The sequence below is a fragment of the Condylura cristata genome, unplaced genomic scaffold, assembly GCF_000260355.1.
Source record: "Condylura cristata isolate star-nosed mole 26May11 unplaced genomic scaffold, ConCri1.0 scaffold00001, whole genome shotgun sequence".
NCBI classification, from domain to species: Eukaryota; Metazoa; Chordata; class Mammalia; order Eulipotyphla; family Talpidae; genus Condylura; species Condylura cristata.
This window is the reverse complement of record NW_004567102.1, coordinates 68,788,723-68,804,762: the sequence shown is the minus strand read 5'-3', so window position 1 is coordinate 68,804,762 and position 16,040 is coordinate 68,788,723. Positions and strand designations below refer to the sequence as shown.

At 43.1% G+C, this 16,040-nt stretch overlaps 1 protein-coding gene across 1 annotated transcript; it reads right to left on the bottom strand.

Moving 5' to 3' along the window:
- Positions 1-11,594: 11,594 nt before the first annotated feature.
- TCF21 (transcription factor 21) lies at positions 11,595-14,717 on the bottom strand. Its single transcript, XM_004673867.1, has 2 exons — positions 13,980-14,717; positions 11,595-12,142 (listed from the first exon to the last, which is right to left on the bottom strand). The coding sequence occupies exons 1-2, from the start codon at positions 14,427-14,429 to the stop codon at positions 12,053-12,055; spliced, it is 540 nt and encodes a 179-aa protein (XP_004673924.1). The 5' UTR covers positions 14,430-14,717; the 3' UTR covers positions 11,595-12,052.
- Positions 14,718-16,040: the final 1,323 nt, after the last annotated feature.

The following is a 16,040-nucleotide window of genomic DNA, read 5'->3' as shown; positions in this document are numbered from 1 at the left end:
TCGACACAGTGGAGTATGTTAGAACCATTAAATAGGCTTATATTCCTTACTCTTTGAAGTTAAAGTTGTTCGTTTACACGTGATGTGCATGTGTATTGAAATGCATGTTTTAGTTCACATGTATGTATTGTCCCCAAACCACAAAAGCTATTTGGAGGGATCTTACTTCTTAAACAGTGACCCCCCCCACACTGGAATATTAAAGATAATATTTATATTGAATACGTTTTAAATTTGGAAATAAAACACTTTCCTTTATAAACACTGACTACACATATTAAATTCTCGCTCTAAGTTTCATAAGGGTAAATAAGGCTAGAAAATTGGTGGAAAAAACTTTCATATTTGTGTACCACAATACACACATCCCAATGCTTGGGTCTCCACCTCTTGATTCACAAGTTGCAGCCTTTTGCTTATAGAATTCCTAGGGTTATGACAATTTCAATGTCGGGATCGCTGGAGGACTAACTGCAAGGGCAAGAACTGCCTCAAGGTGATCAAAGCAGTGGTCTTTGGCTCCCTGGCATTGGTGTTTGTTCTTGTCAGCTTTCTGCTCAGTTGACACCTGTTACCCTTCTACTTGACTTTGAGACAGCTGACTCACTCTTCTCCCATGAGTTTCTGCCCCTTCCTCTGCTAGCTCTGGGACATTATCCTGGTCCTTTTTACACTAGCCACAGAAAAATCTCTTCTTTCAGATGACTTATTCGTAGAAAGGGATTTCTCACAACATGAATGCTTTCTCTGAGATATTATTCTTTCAGCACTCAACAGGTCGTTGTGCTCAGTCTCTCATTCTTTCTGAAGCACATGCTGTCTTCTCATGCCCTATTGCAATTTGACCGCTACATTGCATTTCTTTTTACTCAAGCTGCTATTTTTCTTTAGGTCTTCATCAGTTTCCTTCCATTCCAGATTGCTTTGCAGACCTGCAGATTAGCAGGTTTGTATGTCTCACACCTCCAACTGCAGAGGGAGTTCAAGCTATTTCTCACAGAACTTCTAAATTCTTGCAGAACAAGGAATGCAAAGGGGTATTAGTTCTACATGTCTCTCAATAGTTCATAACAGCAAAATTAATTAAGAAGCAAATAAAATCAAGCCACATAGGAAGCCTCTGGGGTTGGAGGTACCTCACTTCAGTTGACTGCATGTCTCATTAACCACCCAACATGAATGCTGCAAAGAGAAATCATTTTCCTTTCAGAGCAATCGATGAGCAATTCTGGAGACTGAACTCTCTCTTTCTCCTATGCCCAGTGCCTCTCTGTAAAAACTAAAAGTAAAACAGAGTAACCAAGAACTGAAAGCAATTTGAGAAAAATAATGAGTCATCTTCACAAAAACTTAAAAGGATTATATTCAGGGCTCAGAAGAGTTCATTGTAATATAGTTTATTGTACATTGATGGTGAGAGTTTGAATGGGTACAATTTCTCTTAAAATAATTTAGCAATATTTTAAAAAAATTATTTCTATGACTAACCCTTATATGTAAGGATTACTTATTATAATTTTTATGTAGTATTATTTATCATAGTAAAAATTGTGTACAAACAAGTGTTCAAAAGTAAATCATGGTTTATGTATTAAACAGAAAATCATCCAGTACTTGAAAATCAGGTTTCTAAAAATGCGATATTAATACAAAAAATAGCATATAAACTATGGGCACAGTATTAAACCTAATTTTGTTAGATTTATCAGTCTGTCTGTCTCTGGAAGTAAACCTTTTCTTTACAGATGTTTATAATAATAATAGATTGCTTTTTATTACCAGAAAAAAGTTAACAAGTTTGTTTTCATTTGATAACTAGGTGTTTTGAGAATAAAATCTTTCTTGTGAGACATACAGGCTGGATTTTTAATAAAGGTTTTTAGAGATGAAATGGAAAAGCAGAAATTCAGAAACAAGTTTACTCCATCCTCCACAGATGTAGTTACAATAGCTTTAAATATTTTTTTTCTTATAGTCTCTTTTAGTCCTTGTTCAAGAACAAATATCATTTTTTAAAAAAAATTTATAGGTTGATCCAAAAGGGATAATGGTGTGAAATAGTGGAGAATAGAGAAATGAATTCATCTCAACCCATCATTTTCTTTCTTTCTTCAAAGGATAACTTCCTTATATGGGCCAAAACAAACAACAACAACAAAAGTTAAATTTAAATTCAATACAATTAATGGCCTAGGAAATCATTGGTGGGGTGTAAAATGAAAGCAGTTTAGATATCTACATGAAGAGTCTAAAGTTGGTCCCACTAGTTAACTCAAAATTGTAATTCTGGAAGTTGCAGACAGAGATCCAAGATGGCATCATAGCTTGTGGTGAAATGTTATAAATTTGAACATTATCTAAATATCCGGAAATCATGCAATGGTTAGCTACACTGTGAATTGTATAAATCAACTACAGTGAAATAGGAAATCTTTGGAAGTTTCAATAAGTTTTCACAGAGTGTCATGCCCTTGGATCGCCAGCCTCTTTTCAGTCCCATTTTGCTTATCCCAGTCATTGGGGAGATGATCTCCACACAAGGGTCAGAATGGTAAATAAGTAGATGTAAAAATAACATTTGTTTTTCAGTTCTTTCTAAATATTATGTAACATGTTGAAAAGGAAATCATTCTGTGAGAGTTTTTGAAGACTCTTATGTACTATTTATTTCTGATAGGACCAGCAGAGGTTTTAAAACTAATCATGATATACCAACAATTTCTGGGACTTTCTACAACACACAGTTGAATCTGGGTGGGCATTTATCCAACAAGATAGCAGCAGTCTGGTTCAAAAACCACAAGAGTTTTTTCCTCTAGTATCATGACTTTTTTTTTTTTTAATTTAAACGATGTCATGAACTTGAAAAACTTTACTGGTGAAGAAATCAAGGCATAGAGAGATTAAATTATTAGCTTGGGGTCAGGACAATCTTATAGCAGACCCCCAAAAGCTCAGTCTTGTCTATGAGCTTTTGATAGTATCACTGTTCAACAACTTACTTTAATAATGTAAAATGTACCATACAGGGAATATTGAGAAAAAGAATGATGTGAACTGGTTGAAGTTCAAAAGACAAGGAAAAAGGCAAGACAGGTTCTGAAGAGAGAAAAGCTGGGAAATTTATAAACTGCCTGAAGGCAAGACCTCTAAGATGATCCAGGAGGCTTGGCAAATGGGAATGAAGAGTAAAACCCAGCTACCACAGGACATGGTTTATGACCTTTGTCTATCAAGATCTGTCAGTCTACTAATGTACCAATCATATCCTGAAACATACTTTGCTAAGACCCAAGAATACATGTTTGTTAAATGACTGTCCATATCAATATATCAGAATGATGGCCACCATGCATTATCCATCTTCCAGTGGCCTGAGATCCAATTTCAGTTTTAGGAAAATAAAAGTGCCCAGAATAGGCCTTCCCTGGTGGTGTAGCGGGTTGAAGCACTGCACTGAGAAGCTAAAGCCACTTCAGCATGAGTTCGATTCCCGCCTGCCCCGGAGGTGACCACATGGCATGGCAGACCTGACCCCCCCACTGCTCCCCTCAGCAGTGTACTTCATCGATCTGCCTATTCTGCTCCTCACTCTGTCTCTGGTGAAGCCTCTCACCGCCCCTGAGCCTCTGGCCTGTACCCCAGTTCTGTATGCACAAATAAATAAATCTTTAAAAAAAAAAGTGCCCAGAATAACTACCTTGGATGCAGCCATTGCCTCCTCAAATAAATGGCCACGACCTGAGTATTTGTTAGTCTGGGGTAGAGACAGCTGCTCATGCCACCAAGAATGCAGGTGGAGGTATCTGTGGTCCCGTGACTGAAGTGTGATGGGGCAGTCAGCATGTCCTGTAAGCCCTCCCCACTGGACACTGGCAGAGTTGATGCTTTGCAGAACATAAGGCTCCTTGCAGAGAAGATACTCTGCATCTGCTGGAGAGGAAGACCCATACTGGAGGACAGGAAGGTGTCATTTTATTAATCTGCTTCCAGTAGAAGAGCAGAGTCCAGAACACAGTAACGCTCAGTGATATTGCATGGAATGAAATGAGCTTCAGTTCCTAATCATACTAAGATGCATTCTTTTTCACTGTTTTTTTTTTTTTTCATTGCAAGCATAGTAAGCTTCTGAACATTTTGTTTGAATTATCAATACCCTGGATTGTCCCCATTCTGGGCACAATTGCCATTATAATCTCTTCAAATTTATAATCTGATTCAGCATTGGAAAATGTTATTTTGTTAAAGAACATATATAAGATGTTATTTTGTTAAATAAAAGATATAAGATGTTATTTTGTTATAGAGAGGCATGGACCTGTTCAATATGTAGGAACAAAGACATTTGTCATTAGAGGGATAGCCATCATTCTGTAAGTAGTAGCCAAGTGCTTTAAAGAACTTAAAAAATGAACAGTAAATTGATAGCCTTGTTATATTTTGTTACTGAGATACCTGCAAGGGATTGCTTACTACAAGATATATTAGCTTCCCATGGTTACCGTAACACATGTCCACAAAGTTATTGCTTTACAATAACACTTGATGGAATTTGTGGTGTTAGCATGGACAGTCTCTCTATGGATTCTTGTGGAAAATCTATTCTTTGCTTCTCCTAGTCTCTGATCTCTGCCTCCATCTTCACATCACCTTTAACTCTTGTGTGTACCAATTCTCCCTTTCTTTCTCACATATGATACTTGAAATAGCATTTAGAGGTCACAAAAATAATCACAGGTCATTTATCACTTGCAATATCCTTAACCACATCTGTGAAGACTCTTTTACCAAATAAAGTACCATTACCATTTTCAGGGATTAGAACCTGATATTTATGTGGTTCCCATTCCAATAACATACTAAGTGATACAACTTGTCCAAGAATCCTCGAAATTTCTAAGAACAGGTGAAAAAAAGCTTGATATAATGAGCTTACATTGGTATGTTCTTGATGCTCCCTGTGACAAAATCAAAAAAATGTCAGCACTGGAACTTGCAGAATGGGTATCAGTAAATTCAAGGAAAATCAAAATGATAATAGAAAACATTAAGACATATTCACAGGAATGCTAAGGACAAAATTGGGTGGTAAATTATTGGATACTGGGAAATGGTTCAGAACTAAATGGCTGATATGAAGTTTTAGGGAAACCTTAATGTGGCAGGTTAATTACAAAAATGACTCCAAATCTTCTCTCTATCCATGCAGTGTGCAATGTGTCTGCATCTCTCATCCCTTGAATCTAGAGCATCTTGTGACTGGTGTTAGCGAATGGATCAGAGCCCAAGTGATGCGGTGTTAGTATGGCATGGAGAAAAAGGAAAGAAACCCTCACAGCCTGTTTGAGGGAATAGAGACTGGTCCAGTCCCACTTGGAAGCACTATGAATGTTTACATCTTGTGTCTCAGTGCTAGCTAGGTCCAGGGGGCCTGAGCTTCTGATCTTGCCCAGGTTACCTGAGAGCAAGCACAAGTTAGCCAACTGGATGACCAAGTACCTGTGCCTCAGTTACTATCCTCATTCCTCATCCCAGCCTACACCTCCTCAGCCACCAAACATGTGAATGAGGGCATCCTTTTGCTTTTCTTTCTGGAAACATTTTTTTAAGGTGACATTGGTTTGCAAGATGTGCATAATTTAGGGGTACAGGTTCACAAACCATACCCAACCTCCAAGCACCCATAAGCGATATTGTGCTTCCTCCTCCTTCTCTCCCTACTCCCACTGGTAGCCTCAATTCTGTAGTCATATTTCTAGGGTTTATTTGGTTTTGTCTGTTCCTTTGTTTTGTTTCTCTAGCACATGAGTAAATCATCCTGTATTTGTCTTTCTCCTGATTTATTTTGCTTCACATAATCCCCTCCAGTTTAATCCATGTTGGTGCAAATGGAAAGATTTTTAAGTCTTTTTATAGTATTATGTATATGTACCACATCTTCTCATCCACTCATCTGTTGCTGGGCTCAGAAATGGTTTCTATAACTTGGCTATAGCAAGAGGTGCTGCAGTGATATATATATATATATATTTTTCATCTTTCTGAGCGATACCCGTGCCTAGAATTGTTGGATCTTCTGGAAAATCTATTTTTAATATTTTGAGAAACATTCATACTTTTTTTTCCCCAATAGGATGGGACCATTCTATAGTCCTTCCAGTGGTCAGTGAAAGCCCCTCTTCCTTTTCCTCCATACCTTTGTCAACATTTTTTTTTCTGGTCCAAATAGTCTATAGTCTATTTTATTTGGCTTAGGCTATCTCTTACTATAATTTTGACTTGCCGTTCCCTTATGGTAAATGATGATGGACTTATTTTTTCCTTTGTAGAAGAATCTATCCAGTTCTTCTATCCATTTTTTTATTGGATTATTAGTTTTTGTTTTATGAGTCCTTTGTAGATCTTGAACATTAACCACTTGTCAGATGTATGACATACAAATATCTTTCCCACTTACTAGGGTGTCTTTTCATTTCAATGATAGTTTCTTTCACTGTGCAGAAGCTTTTCAGTTTGATGTAGTCCCATTTATTTATTTTTGCTTTTGTGTCTCTTGCTGTTGGAATTGAGTTGAATGAAGCCATCCTCAACCAGCCAGCTCTAGACAACCACAGATGTGTAAGCAAGCTCAGCAGCAACTGCAGAACTGCCCAGCTGACCGGAAGATTCACAAGCAATAAGAGATATCTGTTGTTCTAAGTCATTTCCCTGGTGATTATGGATGTATTTTTTAAAGATTAATGTAATTATGCATACAGCACTGGGGTGCAGGCCAGAGGTGCAGAGATTGTGAGAGGATTCACCAGAGACAGATCTGGGAGCAAAACAAGCAGACCTACGAACCACACTCCTGAGGGGAGCAGGGTCAGGAGAGGTCTGTCACACCTGGATGTATTTTTAAATAAGGTTTTGTGAAAATTTTATTCTTATAATGTCTCAAATTGGGGCCTCTGTGGTAGTGCAAGGGGTTAAGTCTCAGCATTATCAAGCTATCAGCAGTCACTGAAGCTGGAGTTCAATCTCTGGCCAGGGAGGTGACCCACATGGCGCAGCAGACCTCTCCTGTCCTACTGGCTGCTCCCCTCAGTAGTGTATTTCAGTTAATCCACCTGTTCTGCTTCCCACTCTGTCTCTGGTGAATCCTTCACCTTCCCCCACCTCTGGCCTACACCCCAGTTCTTGTATGCATAAATAAATAAAATAAATCTTTATAATGTCTCAAATTATTTCTGTGGCTCAAACCGCATTTTAAACTAGTGATTCTGATCTAAAACTAACATCTTCTTTTTCTGGGAAGGGAAAGAACAAATTTTATCTCTCTGTGTGTGTGTGTAGTTGGGGTGGTGAGTAGTTTAAGCATCCCTCCCCCCAGTTGTTACCATCTCATCCTTTCATGTCTTCTTTATTCTTCTTTTACATTTTATGTTACTGAAATGATTGTCTTATTTTTTTTAATATGCAGCTAGATTTGAACTTAAGAGGTTCAGTTTCCATTTAACTGTAACCACAACCTCCCTGAAAATTTCTCTACTCCAACTGTTCTCTGTCTTCTTTACCTCCTTCACCACAGCCTAATGATTCATTCATGATTCAGCAATTTTTAAGGTGGCAGGGACTATGCTAGGTGCTGGCTACAAAAAATATTAGGGCGAGGCTCTGGAGTTTCGCTTTAGAGCCCTGAGACTGTCTAAAAAGTTGTTCTCTCTGCCCTTTCCATGCCTTTGATTTCTCTGCTCTGGGGAGGGATTTTAATCTTTGTCCTCCGGTGTGTAATCGTGGGCGAAAAAGAACAAGAGCGAACCGGCGAAGCCAGGGCAGAGCAAAAGATCAAAGCGCGCTGAACCCGGACGCCCGAGAGAACCAGAGCGGCGCGCTGGGGACGCCGCAGACACCTCGAGAGTTCCCGTGGACGTACTCGAACGTCGCGGGGAAGGAAGCAAAGCTAAGGGAAGGAAGTGCGGCGGGGCGACAGCGTGGAGTCGAGCCTCTCGCTCCGGAGCGCACAGGGTCTAGAAGCCAGAGTCGCCCCAGGACTACACCTGACACTGGGCGTGTCCGCAGTGATGCTTTCACCCACTGTTTCGCGGGACGTTCAGGAGCAGGAGTGGGACCAGGACCCCGCGTGGGCTCGGGCACCTACCTCCACTCCCGCCTGCGTCCACCAGTTCTTCTAGGGGAAGAAAAGCAGCGGAGTTGTGGCCCGCTAGCAGCTTCCTTGTTCGAGTCCTTCCCCCGCCCAGGTGCTCCACCGGTTGCTCCTGAGGCGCGCGCCCCACCCCGGCTCCTGCACCCCAAACCCTGTCGCATTTCCCTTGAGCTGAAGCCAGACCAGAGAAAAGGGGACATCTTTGCCTGCCAGGAAAGGACCAAGGGACCCTTCGCCCAGTAGTGTCACAGAGAGAAAATCCCGGACTACAGGACACCTCTGTCCCTTAGGTATCGAAAAGGAGCCAACAGCAGCCGGGCCCTGATCCTCCAGGTCTTGAATTCCTCACCTGAAGTCCGAAGCCAGCCTTTGGAGGCACAAGGAGAGTGGACAGACCTGGGTCACAGGAACTTCTATTTTCTGTGTTTCAATGTCCCGACTGACTCTTAAGCATTTAAGGATACCGTGCAGGTCATATGAAGTGAAAAGGAATCAAGTGAAACTGGAATCCTGGATACATAACCTCTTAAGAAAGAAAATGCCATATTTTCTTTCCCTCCGTGTTAGCTTTGGTATATCCTTAGTGAGACATTCCCAAACAGCCATTGTTAAAGTGTGAACCCTGGACCAGGTGATTCTGATACAAACAAAAGTCTCCTGGGATTGGGGCCAGGTGATGATAAGGAGTCTTCTAGGGCAGTGAGTTGCTTATAAAAAGTAATACAAGCAGTGAGAAGTGGGGTTGGGGTGGGGGCAGAAGGGACCTCCTCACTACAGTCCAGTTTCAATGTCTGTGCCTGGAATTTGCATGCTTATTTGAAACATGTTCTTTTCCTTGGGGGAGGGGGCCTCTACAACCTTCTCTGAGTTGTCTCCTGGTTCTTTCTGGGAGTGCCATCTAAGATAATTTGCAGAACCAGGAAGGGGGTTCACAGACAGAATATTCCCCCCTTCACCCCTAACTATCTTGTCTTGAGAAAAGGGCAGCTGGAGGTGCCTCTTTGCTCCTGCAAATGCTAACTGGCTAAATCTCCCATTCAAAAGGAAGAGCAGTAACCTGTCTAGTGGAGGGCCTGCTGGTGGCCAGGCTTAGAGAGGCAAACTGGGAGAACTACGCATGGGAAAATAGGGCTGGGTAGTATGTGCGTGCTGATGGTCTGGGGTAGAGAAAAGCTGGAGGGAAAGGATAGACTCAGGGTGTGTTGAGGTGGTCACATTTTACTGTCCTTTGCTAGTGGAAGCCAGAAGTCAGTTGCTTCAGCTTTCAGTGGACAATCTTGGGTGACTTAGCTGCTAAGTGGGGACAGGGTGAGGTCCCTATGTCAGGAGTTTCTCCACAACCAGATGCCAATGTGGTCCTTCTATTTGCCGGCCCCACGCCCTATGTTTGACCTCTAAATTTTTCTGGTATCTAAATTTCTAGGCAAAACTTATGTTTGTAGAAATCCTTGTACAAATTTGGAGAACATAAGGGATGGATGGAAGTGTGTGTGAGTGGGATTGTAACCCACAATACTTCTACCAGGTTGGTGCTTTCGTTCATGCAATAAAAAGAACATTTATTGCTTGTGCATGATAAAAACACACCCTTTTGAACCTCCTGGTGGATACACTATCAGGTCGGGTCTGGTATAGTCAGATCACTGCAGGTCATTTATTAAAAGCAACTGATATTTACGTGGAATTTTCCTTTACAAAGTAATCACATAAACATTTCATTTGAGCCATTTGTGAGGTGAAACATGAAAAGCAGGAATATGATGATTCTTATCACTTTTAGGCTTTTGCAAGGATGAGAAAACTCAGAATCTAGTTCTTTCTGGAGAAAGTTGGTCACAGAGGCAGCACTTGAACCCAAGAACACTGTAGCAATAGCATCATGTCCATGCTTAAAGCAAAGACTTCAAACTTTAGGTAAGGGGCATAAAGATTTTTAAAATTTTGTTTGCAGATTCATATTTGAGGTAGCAAAATTTTCTTCCCTACTGGGTCTGCCTGCACCCAGTGTTCACAATTTTGAGCATTTAACTTATTAAATTGAGAGTGGGAGCTTGCAAAATTTATTAAATCAACTTTGGGTAGTCATCTTTGACTTGAACTCTTAATCTTAGTGTGCCAGAGAACTACCTTCTGGTAGAAGTGACCCCCTGCAGTAAGAATTTGGAGAATGGTGGAGGTGGCCAGAGCTTGAGAAGCCCATGACAGAGGGTGGTGGGGTAGCCAGACACACCTAGGGAAGTCCTAGAGCATGCAAATGACAGGCAGCTAGATGCGAGTCACGTAAGGTCCCAGCCCTCGGAGAATGGAGTTTCCTTTGGTGCTGTGTTAAGTCTCAGCCAGAGAAAGACCTCCCTACACAGCTGTTCTGGGGTTTAAACTGACCTTGCTCCGCTCCTCTGTTCCCTGGCTGAGCAATCCACCAACTAAACCTTTGAGATAGGTTATAGGTAAAAGTTGGAATGGCAGCGAGGACTCCAGGTACTAAACTGAGCCAAGGGGGGAAAAATAAAAAGGAAAAAATCGAAAAGAAAAAGCAAACGAAGCGGAAGTCTCAAGGCCCTCTGCGAGGAATAACAGTATAAATAACCGAAGACGTCTTGTAAACACTGCGGTCATAACCCCGAACATTAAACAGCCCCGGTGGCATCTGGCTCATCGGCCGCCGCGGGCTGCGCTGGGGCAGCAAGGGAACCCGGTCCCAGGCTCCTCTGCCTCGCCTGTCTGTTTATCTCAACTTAATCTCCCCCAAGGAGCTGTTCCGTAGCCTGGAAGATGTTTAAATTAAAATCCAGTCCGCCGGAAGTCGTGGCTGGGAGCTGAATGCACTGGCTAACCTTAACTGAAAGGCTGCTATGCGCACTGTTAGAATTAATGAAGTTATTATTAGCAAGATACGTATAGTGCACGTTGCAGTGCTGTGGACACCGCACGGCGCATCCTATGAGGTACGGGATGGACATTTTTCGCAGCTCCTGCTATTCCTTCTCTGGTTTGCAGGGCTGGGTTATTCGGGTTCATCTCCACGTTTGGAAAGTTATATATATAAAAAAAAAAAGGCGGAATTCATCTTTCTGTCGCTGTCAGCAACGATACTGTGGAATATTGAAAATCGGAGCTCCCTTTTCTGATTTTTTCTTTCTTTCTTTCTTGAACTGTGGGACTGTAATGACTTTAATTCGGACACTTTTTTGATTATTGGTTTACAACTACACTTAGAGCTGTCTTAGAAGTAACCTGCAGCCTTGAGAGACCAGGGTTTCTTTGTGAGGTCTCAGTGAAAAAAATAGCTGTACTTTCCTGGGGGGGGGTAATCACACTTAAATCTCTTCTGCCTTCATAACTTAATTGAAGTTCAAAAGCACCACTTTTATTAACAAATTTCTCCCATAGTTGCCCACTTTTTAATTCCAAATGCAGTTTCTAAAAAAAATCACACCAATGTCAGGGCTTTTAGCAATATATAGAAAGATTTATTTCGAAAGTAGCAAAACTTGTCTGAAAAAATATTAATCTTTAAGTGAGATATTTTATAAATGTGACTGTCAAAGTCAGCTAATCTATGATCTACATTTTACAACATATTGTACAAAAGATACACATTGATAGGCTCTTATTATCTATTCATATATTTATAATTACATATTGCACTTGGACCAGCAAGGCTCGAAGAGTCATTCACGGTAGAAGTTAATAAAGTTAAATAGATGGGAATCTTTGTAAGTAACAATGATCTCCTCTGGTTTGGAAACGAATCTCCTCGTCGCTGTAAAGTGTTTTTGCGGGGTGGGAAAAGGAGAGGAGCGTTGTGAGCGGGGAAGCAGAGACAGAGAGCTGGAAGGGCAGGGTCGCCTTCCCGGGGCCGGCTCCAGTCGGGAGCGCGCCTTTCCCAGACTCGCACCTCCAAGGTCAGGACGCCGTGGTTCCACATAAGCGGCTCGCGGTCACCACTTCTTTCAGGTCACTCTCGGGTTTTCCGGCCACCATAAAGGGCCACGTCTGCGGAGGAGAAGAGAATGGAAGAGGTAAGTGGGGGTGGAGGAGGGGTGGAGTAGTCTGCAAGCTTCCTAGGGGAGAAGAGGTGGGGACCCGCAGGGAGTTGGAAAGACCTGTTATCGCTGTAATTTACGCCCGGTCTGAAAGCCTGTGGGTTGGAGAGAGCAAAAAGTAGCCTTGGCGCCAAATCACAGCTCCGGGCGGTGGAGCAAAGAAGGATTTTATCCGGAGTTTGAAGAGGGACCCAAGGGAAGAGGCCTTTGAAACAGTCCGAAGTATGCCCTGGCACAATTTGTGGCAGATGCTACAGCGAGCCTGAGCAGGAACGCTGAGAATGACCTCGTGCCAACTGGCACCAGGTTCAAGACCAAGTGCCCTTCTGCCCCTGTCTGCGACCGCCGCGAGTCAGCGGCCCTCTGGCTTTTTACTTCCATCTATTTCTCTAATGCCAACTTTCGTTTCCTTCATCTATCAAAAAGGCGGCTTAACCAGTTTCTAAATTAAATGCTTGCTAACTCTTAAGGAAAAGAAAAATCCAATGCGAATTAAAAAAATTAAGATGTTCTTCATAAGGGGCTAAGGCTGCTTCTTTTCTCCTTGATGGTTTATAGTAAAACTCACTTAAGTTTCTTATTGAAAGATAAAGGCAGAAGCAATTGTTAATTTTCTAGACACTACTTTCATTTTAGCTCCAGCTTTAAAAAAAAAAAGGTTTTTACTTATCTCAATCAAAATAATAAACTTTTAATTGGAGGGGGAGATATTTTTCAATGCAAAATGTTGTTTTGCATCCCCTCCCCCCAATTCCTGAAACTAATTTGGTGAGAAGACAATTCAAACCTCCCTCGCTATTGCTGGCTGATAAGACTTGACTTTTAAGAGGAAAACCTCTCCTTCTTATCATATATAAACAGAGGTGCTAGTAACTTGTTTTTCTTTACAGTCTAGAAGTCTTCAAACTAAGTGAAATGAAAGAGGAATGAAAATATATTTCTTAGGCAGTAAAGTTATTTGAGAAAAACATTAGGCTCAGTGAGCATTGCTATAGATAGTTTTTATTTCGAGTAAGGAAAAAAGGGTATCACCTTTTAGGATAAACATGTTTTTAAATTTTGAAAGTGACCTATGTTAATATTATTTATTACACTGATACACTGGTAGTCACAAAATTTTACTATTTATTCCGATATCCACTAGAACTTCTGGGATTTAAAACTACTATTATTTCTTCCACCTCTTAAAATATTTAAGTAATTGGGGAACATAAATAACAATTTTGAAGGGCATGAAGATGTTCATAGCTAAATGAGCTTGAATATATCTGGAAAAGAAATGGAGTTGGGTGTTTTTATTTGCAACATTTTGAGGGGAAAATCAAATCCTGCCCTTTAGTTAAAAGAATAACGAGGGAATTGATGCACGAAGAACAAAGAGATTAATAAAATGCCTCTCGCGGTTTAGCCTGCTGTTCCCTGTGGTCCCGCGCTGAAGCCCCACGCCAGCCTCGAGAGCGATGGCGCGGGTGCGGGGATCGCCTTCTCCAAGTTCTGCACACTTGCAAACTCCTAATTGGGCTGCCACGTCAGACACTCGCATTAATCATCTCCACTCTGGTGGATCGTGGGGCTGAGAGCGAGGGCCATGTGGAGATCGCCTGCACGTATGCCCTAGAAGCGTTGGGCTGGAGGTGCCCGAAAGGCGAGTAAGTAAGCAATCCTTGCCCTGCCTGGCGCGCGCACACGCACTCTCAATCACACGCACGCACGCACGCACCGTGGGCAGACTGCGGGCGCGCAGGGCGGGGGCGCCCAGACCGCTGCAGCCACACGGGAGAACTTACCAGGTTGACTGGGTGAATGTAACCGTTCTCGTACTTGTCGTTAGCCAAGATCTGCCTCAAGTGAGCGATGTAGCTGGATGCCAGCCGGAGCGTGTCCAGCTTGGAGAGCTTGGTGTCTGGGGGCACCCAAGGCAGGGTGGTCTTGAGCCTGGAGAAGGCCTTGCTCAGCACCCGCATCCGGGCCCGCTCCCGCGCGTTGGCCGCATTGCGCTGGACCTGCTTCCCTTCCTGGCTGACCCCGCTCAAGGGGCTTTTCTTGGTGGGCGCCTTCCTCCTTTTGCCCAGGCTGCCCCGACCCTTCTGGGGAGAGCCGGTCTCGCAGTTGGAGCTCTCCTCGGTGCTCTCGTTGGAAGTCACAAACTCCTTGTTCGAGTCCATTTTCAGCCCATCGCAGTCCAGCATCTCCACTTCTTGAAGGTCCTCCACATCGCTGAGGGAGCCGGTGGACATGTTTGAGGGGAGAGAGTGAGAGAGAGAGAGAGGAGGAGGTGGGGGAGGAGAGAGAGAGGAGAAAGAGGAAAGAAAGAGGAGGGGAGACCCCTAAACCAACGGACCCCCTGAGTGTGGTGTGTGGAGCAGTCTCCTCTCCTGTGGAGTTGAAGCTGGAGATTGAGTGGGTCTCACAACCCTGCCCCCTTTGCAGAATGTTGAGAAGAAGCCGCTGGGGGGCTACTGCGGGAAGGAAGTCGGCGCTCTGTTTCCCCACTCCGGTGGAGTCGTGGCCTTTTGGGAGTGTGAGGGAGCGCTGAGGAATTTGGAGGACACTAGGAATTTATCTGGGGAATAGAGGGGCGGATCCTCGCAGCCCAGGGGAGGGGCCTGCCAAGCCCCAGCGGAGGCTCCCAGACCCCTTTCACCAACCGAACAAAACTCTTGCACAGACCCCGATGTCCAATTGGCAATGTAAACGCATTCAACTGCAACCAGAAAATACTAGTCACCTTCTTCCATTGCGGGCGGGGCCTAGGAGGAGCAGGCCCCACCCACAGCCCCTAGTCCCTGCCGGTCTCTTGAGGCCTTCGGAAGAGACCACGCCAGGCCTGCGGTTACTGAGAACCCACCAGATCTTTTTGCCCTCCCTGTGGCCTCTTCCACCTAAAATCTGACAAAAGCCTTCCTGATCGTCACTTTCACCTCCCCTGTTCAAGCAAATATCAACTAAAATCCAAACAGGGATCAACTGCCTTCTGTAAGACTGGGGCTTTCCCAAAATAGCTTCCTATTTTTCACGTGGGGTAAATTAAGAGAACAAGTGCCCCATAGAACCGTTATGGTGATGACCGAAAAAGTATCAAAAATTCCGCCTGCACCTGGTGACTTTTAACTGTCAAGCATCTGCCTCTGTGTACACAACCGTGTTTGGCTACTGCACAACCACACACAGTTTAGTGGGAATGGGGGAGATGAGATGTGAGTGTGCAAAATGTTTTTTGGGTTGCTCATCTTTGCTTAATAAAATTACGACTTCCCCTTAAATTTATAGAAATCCACTTGACTTTGTCCTAAGTGTCTTAGGATCTGTCAGACATCACCTTGTGCCTGACTTCGTTTCCTCTCTCCCCAAACCACTGCCTTTGCCTCTGCTCTCGCTGCAGGGTCAGTTTGTGAAGCTGAAATTAGGCAACACTGAGCAGAATCATCCATTTCCCTTCCTTGTTCCTAGCCCCAGCTCAAATCATCTTCCCCCGGGATAAAGAAACCTGGGGAGTGTGTAGTAAAACAAAGGGAACCAGGAACTTAAAGATTGAATGAAATTGAAATGAAATCAGAGATAGGTGTGTGAATTCCTCTTACTAGTTCCCTAGGCTGTCTTTCCTTACAGTTACACATTGAAGATAAGTGGCTGGAGCAAGATGCAAGAGCAGCTTTTGAGCTTCTGGCTGAGTCTGCACCCCTCTTCTGCACTGAGCTATCCTATCTCTAATCCTGGGCTCAGCTGGGAATTCACTAACCTCTAACGTTTTGTTTTGTTAGCAGGGTCTTGTTTGCTTTTCCCCCTATGCTGTAAACTAAACAGATTGTCAGCAAATCAGTCCTTATTAATGAAATAGTGAGCCCCCC

Bases quoted from the DNA above. Each gene is read 5' to 3' on its own strand.
- TCF21 (XM_004673867.1), bottom strand. From the start codon at position 14,429: ATGTCCACCGGCTCCCTCAGCGATGTGGAGGACCTTCAAGAAGTGGAG. The intron at 12,143-13,979 runs GTAAGTTCTCCC...TCTCCTCCGCAG, and splicing joins ACATTCACCCAGTCAACCTG to ACGTGGCCCTTTATGGTGGC.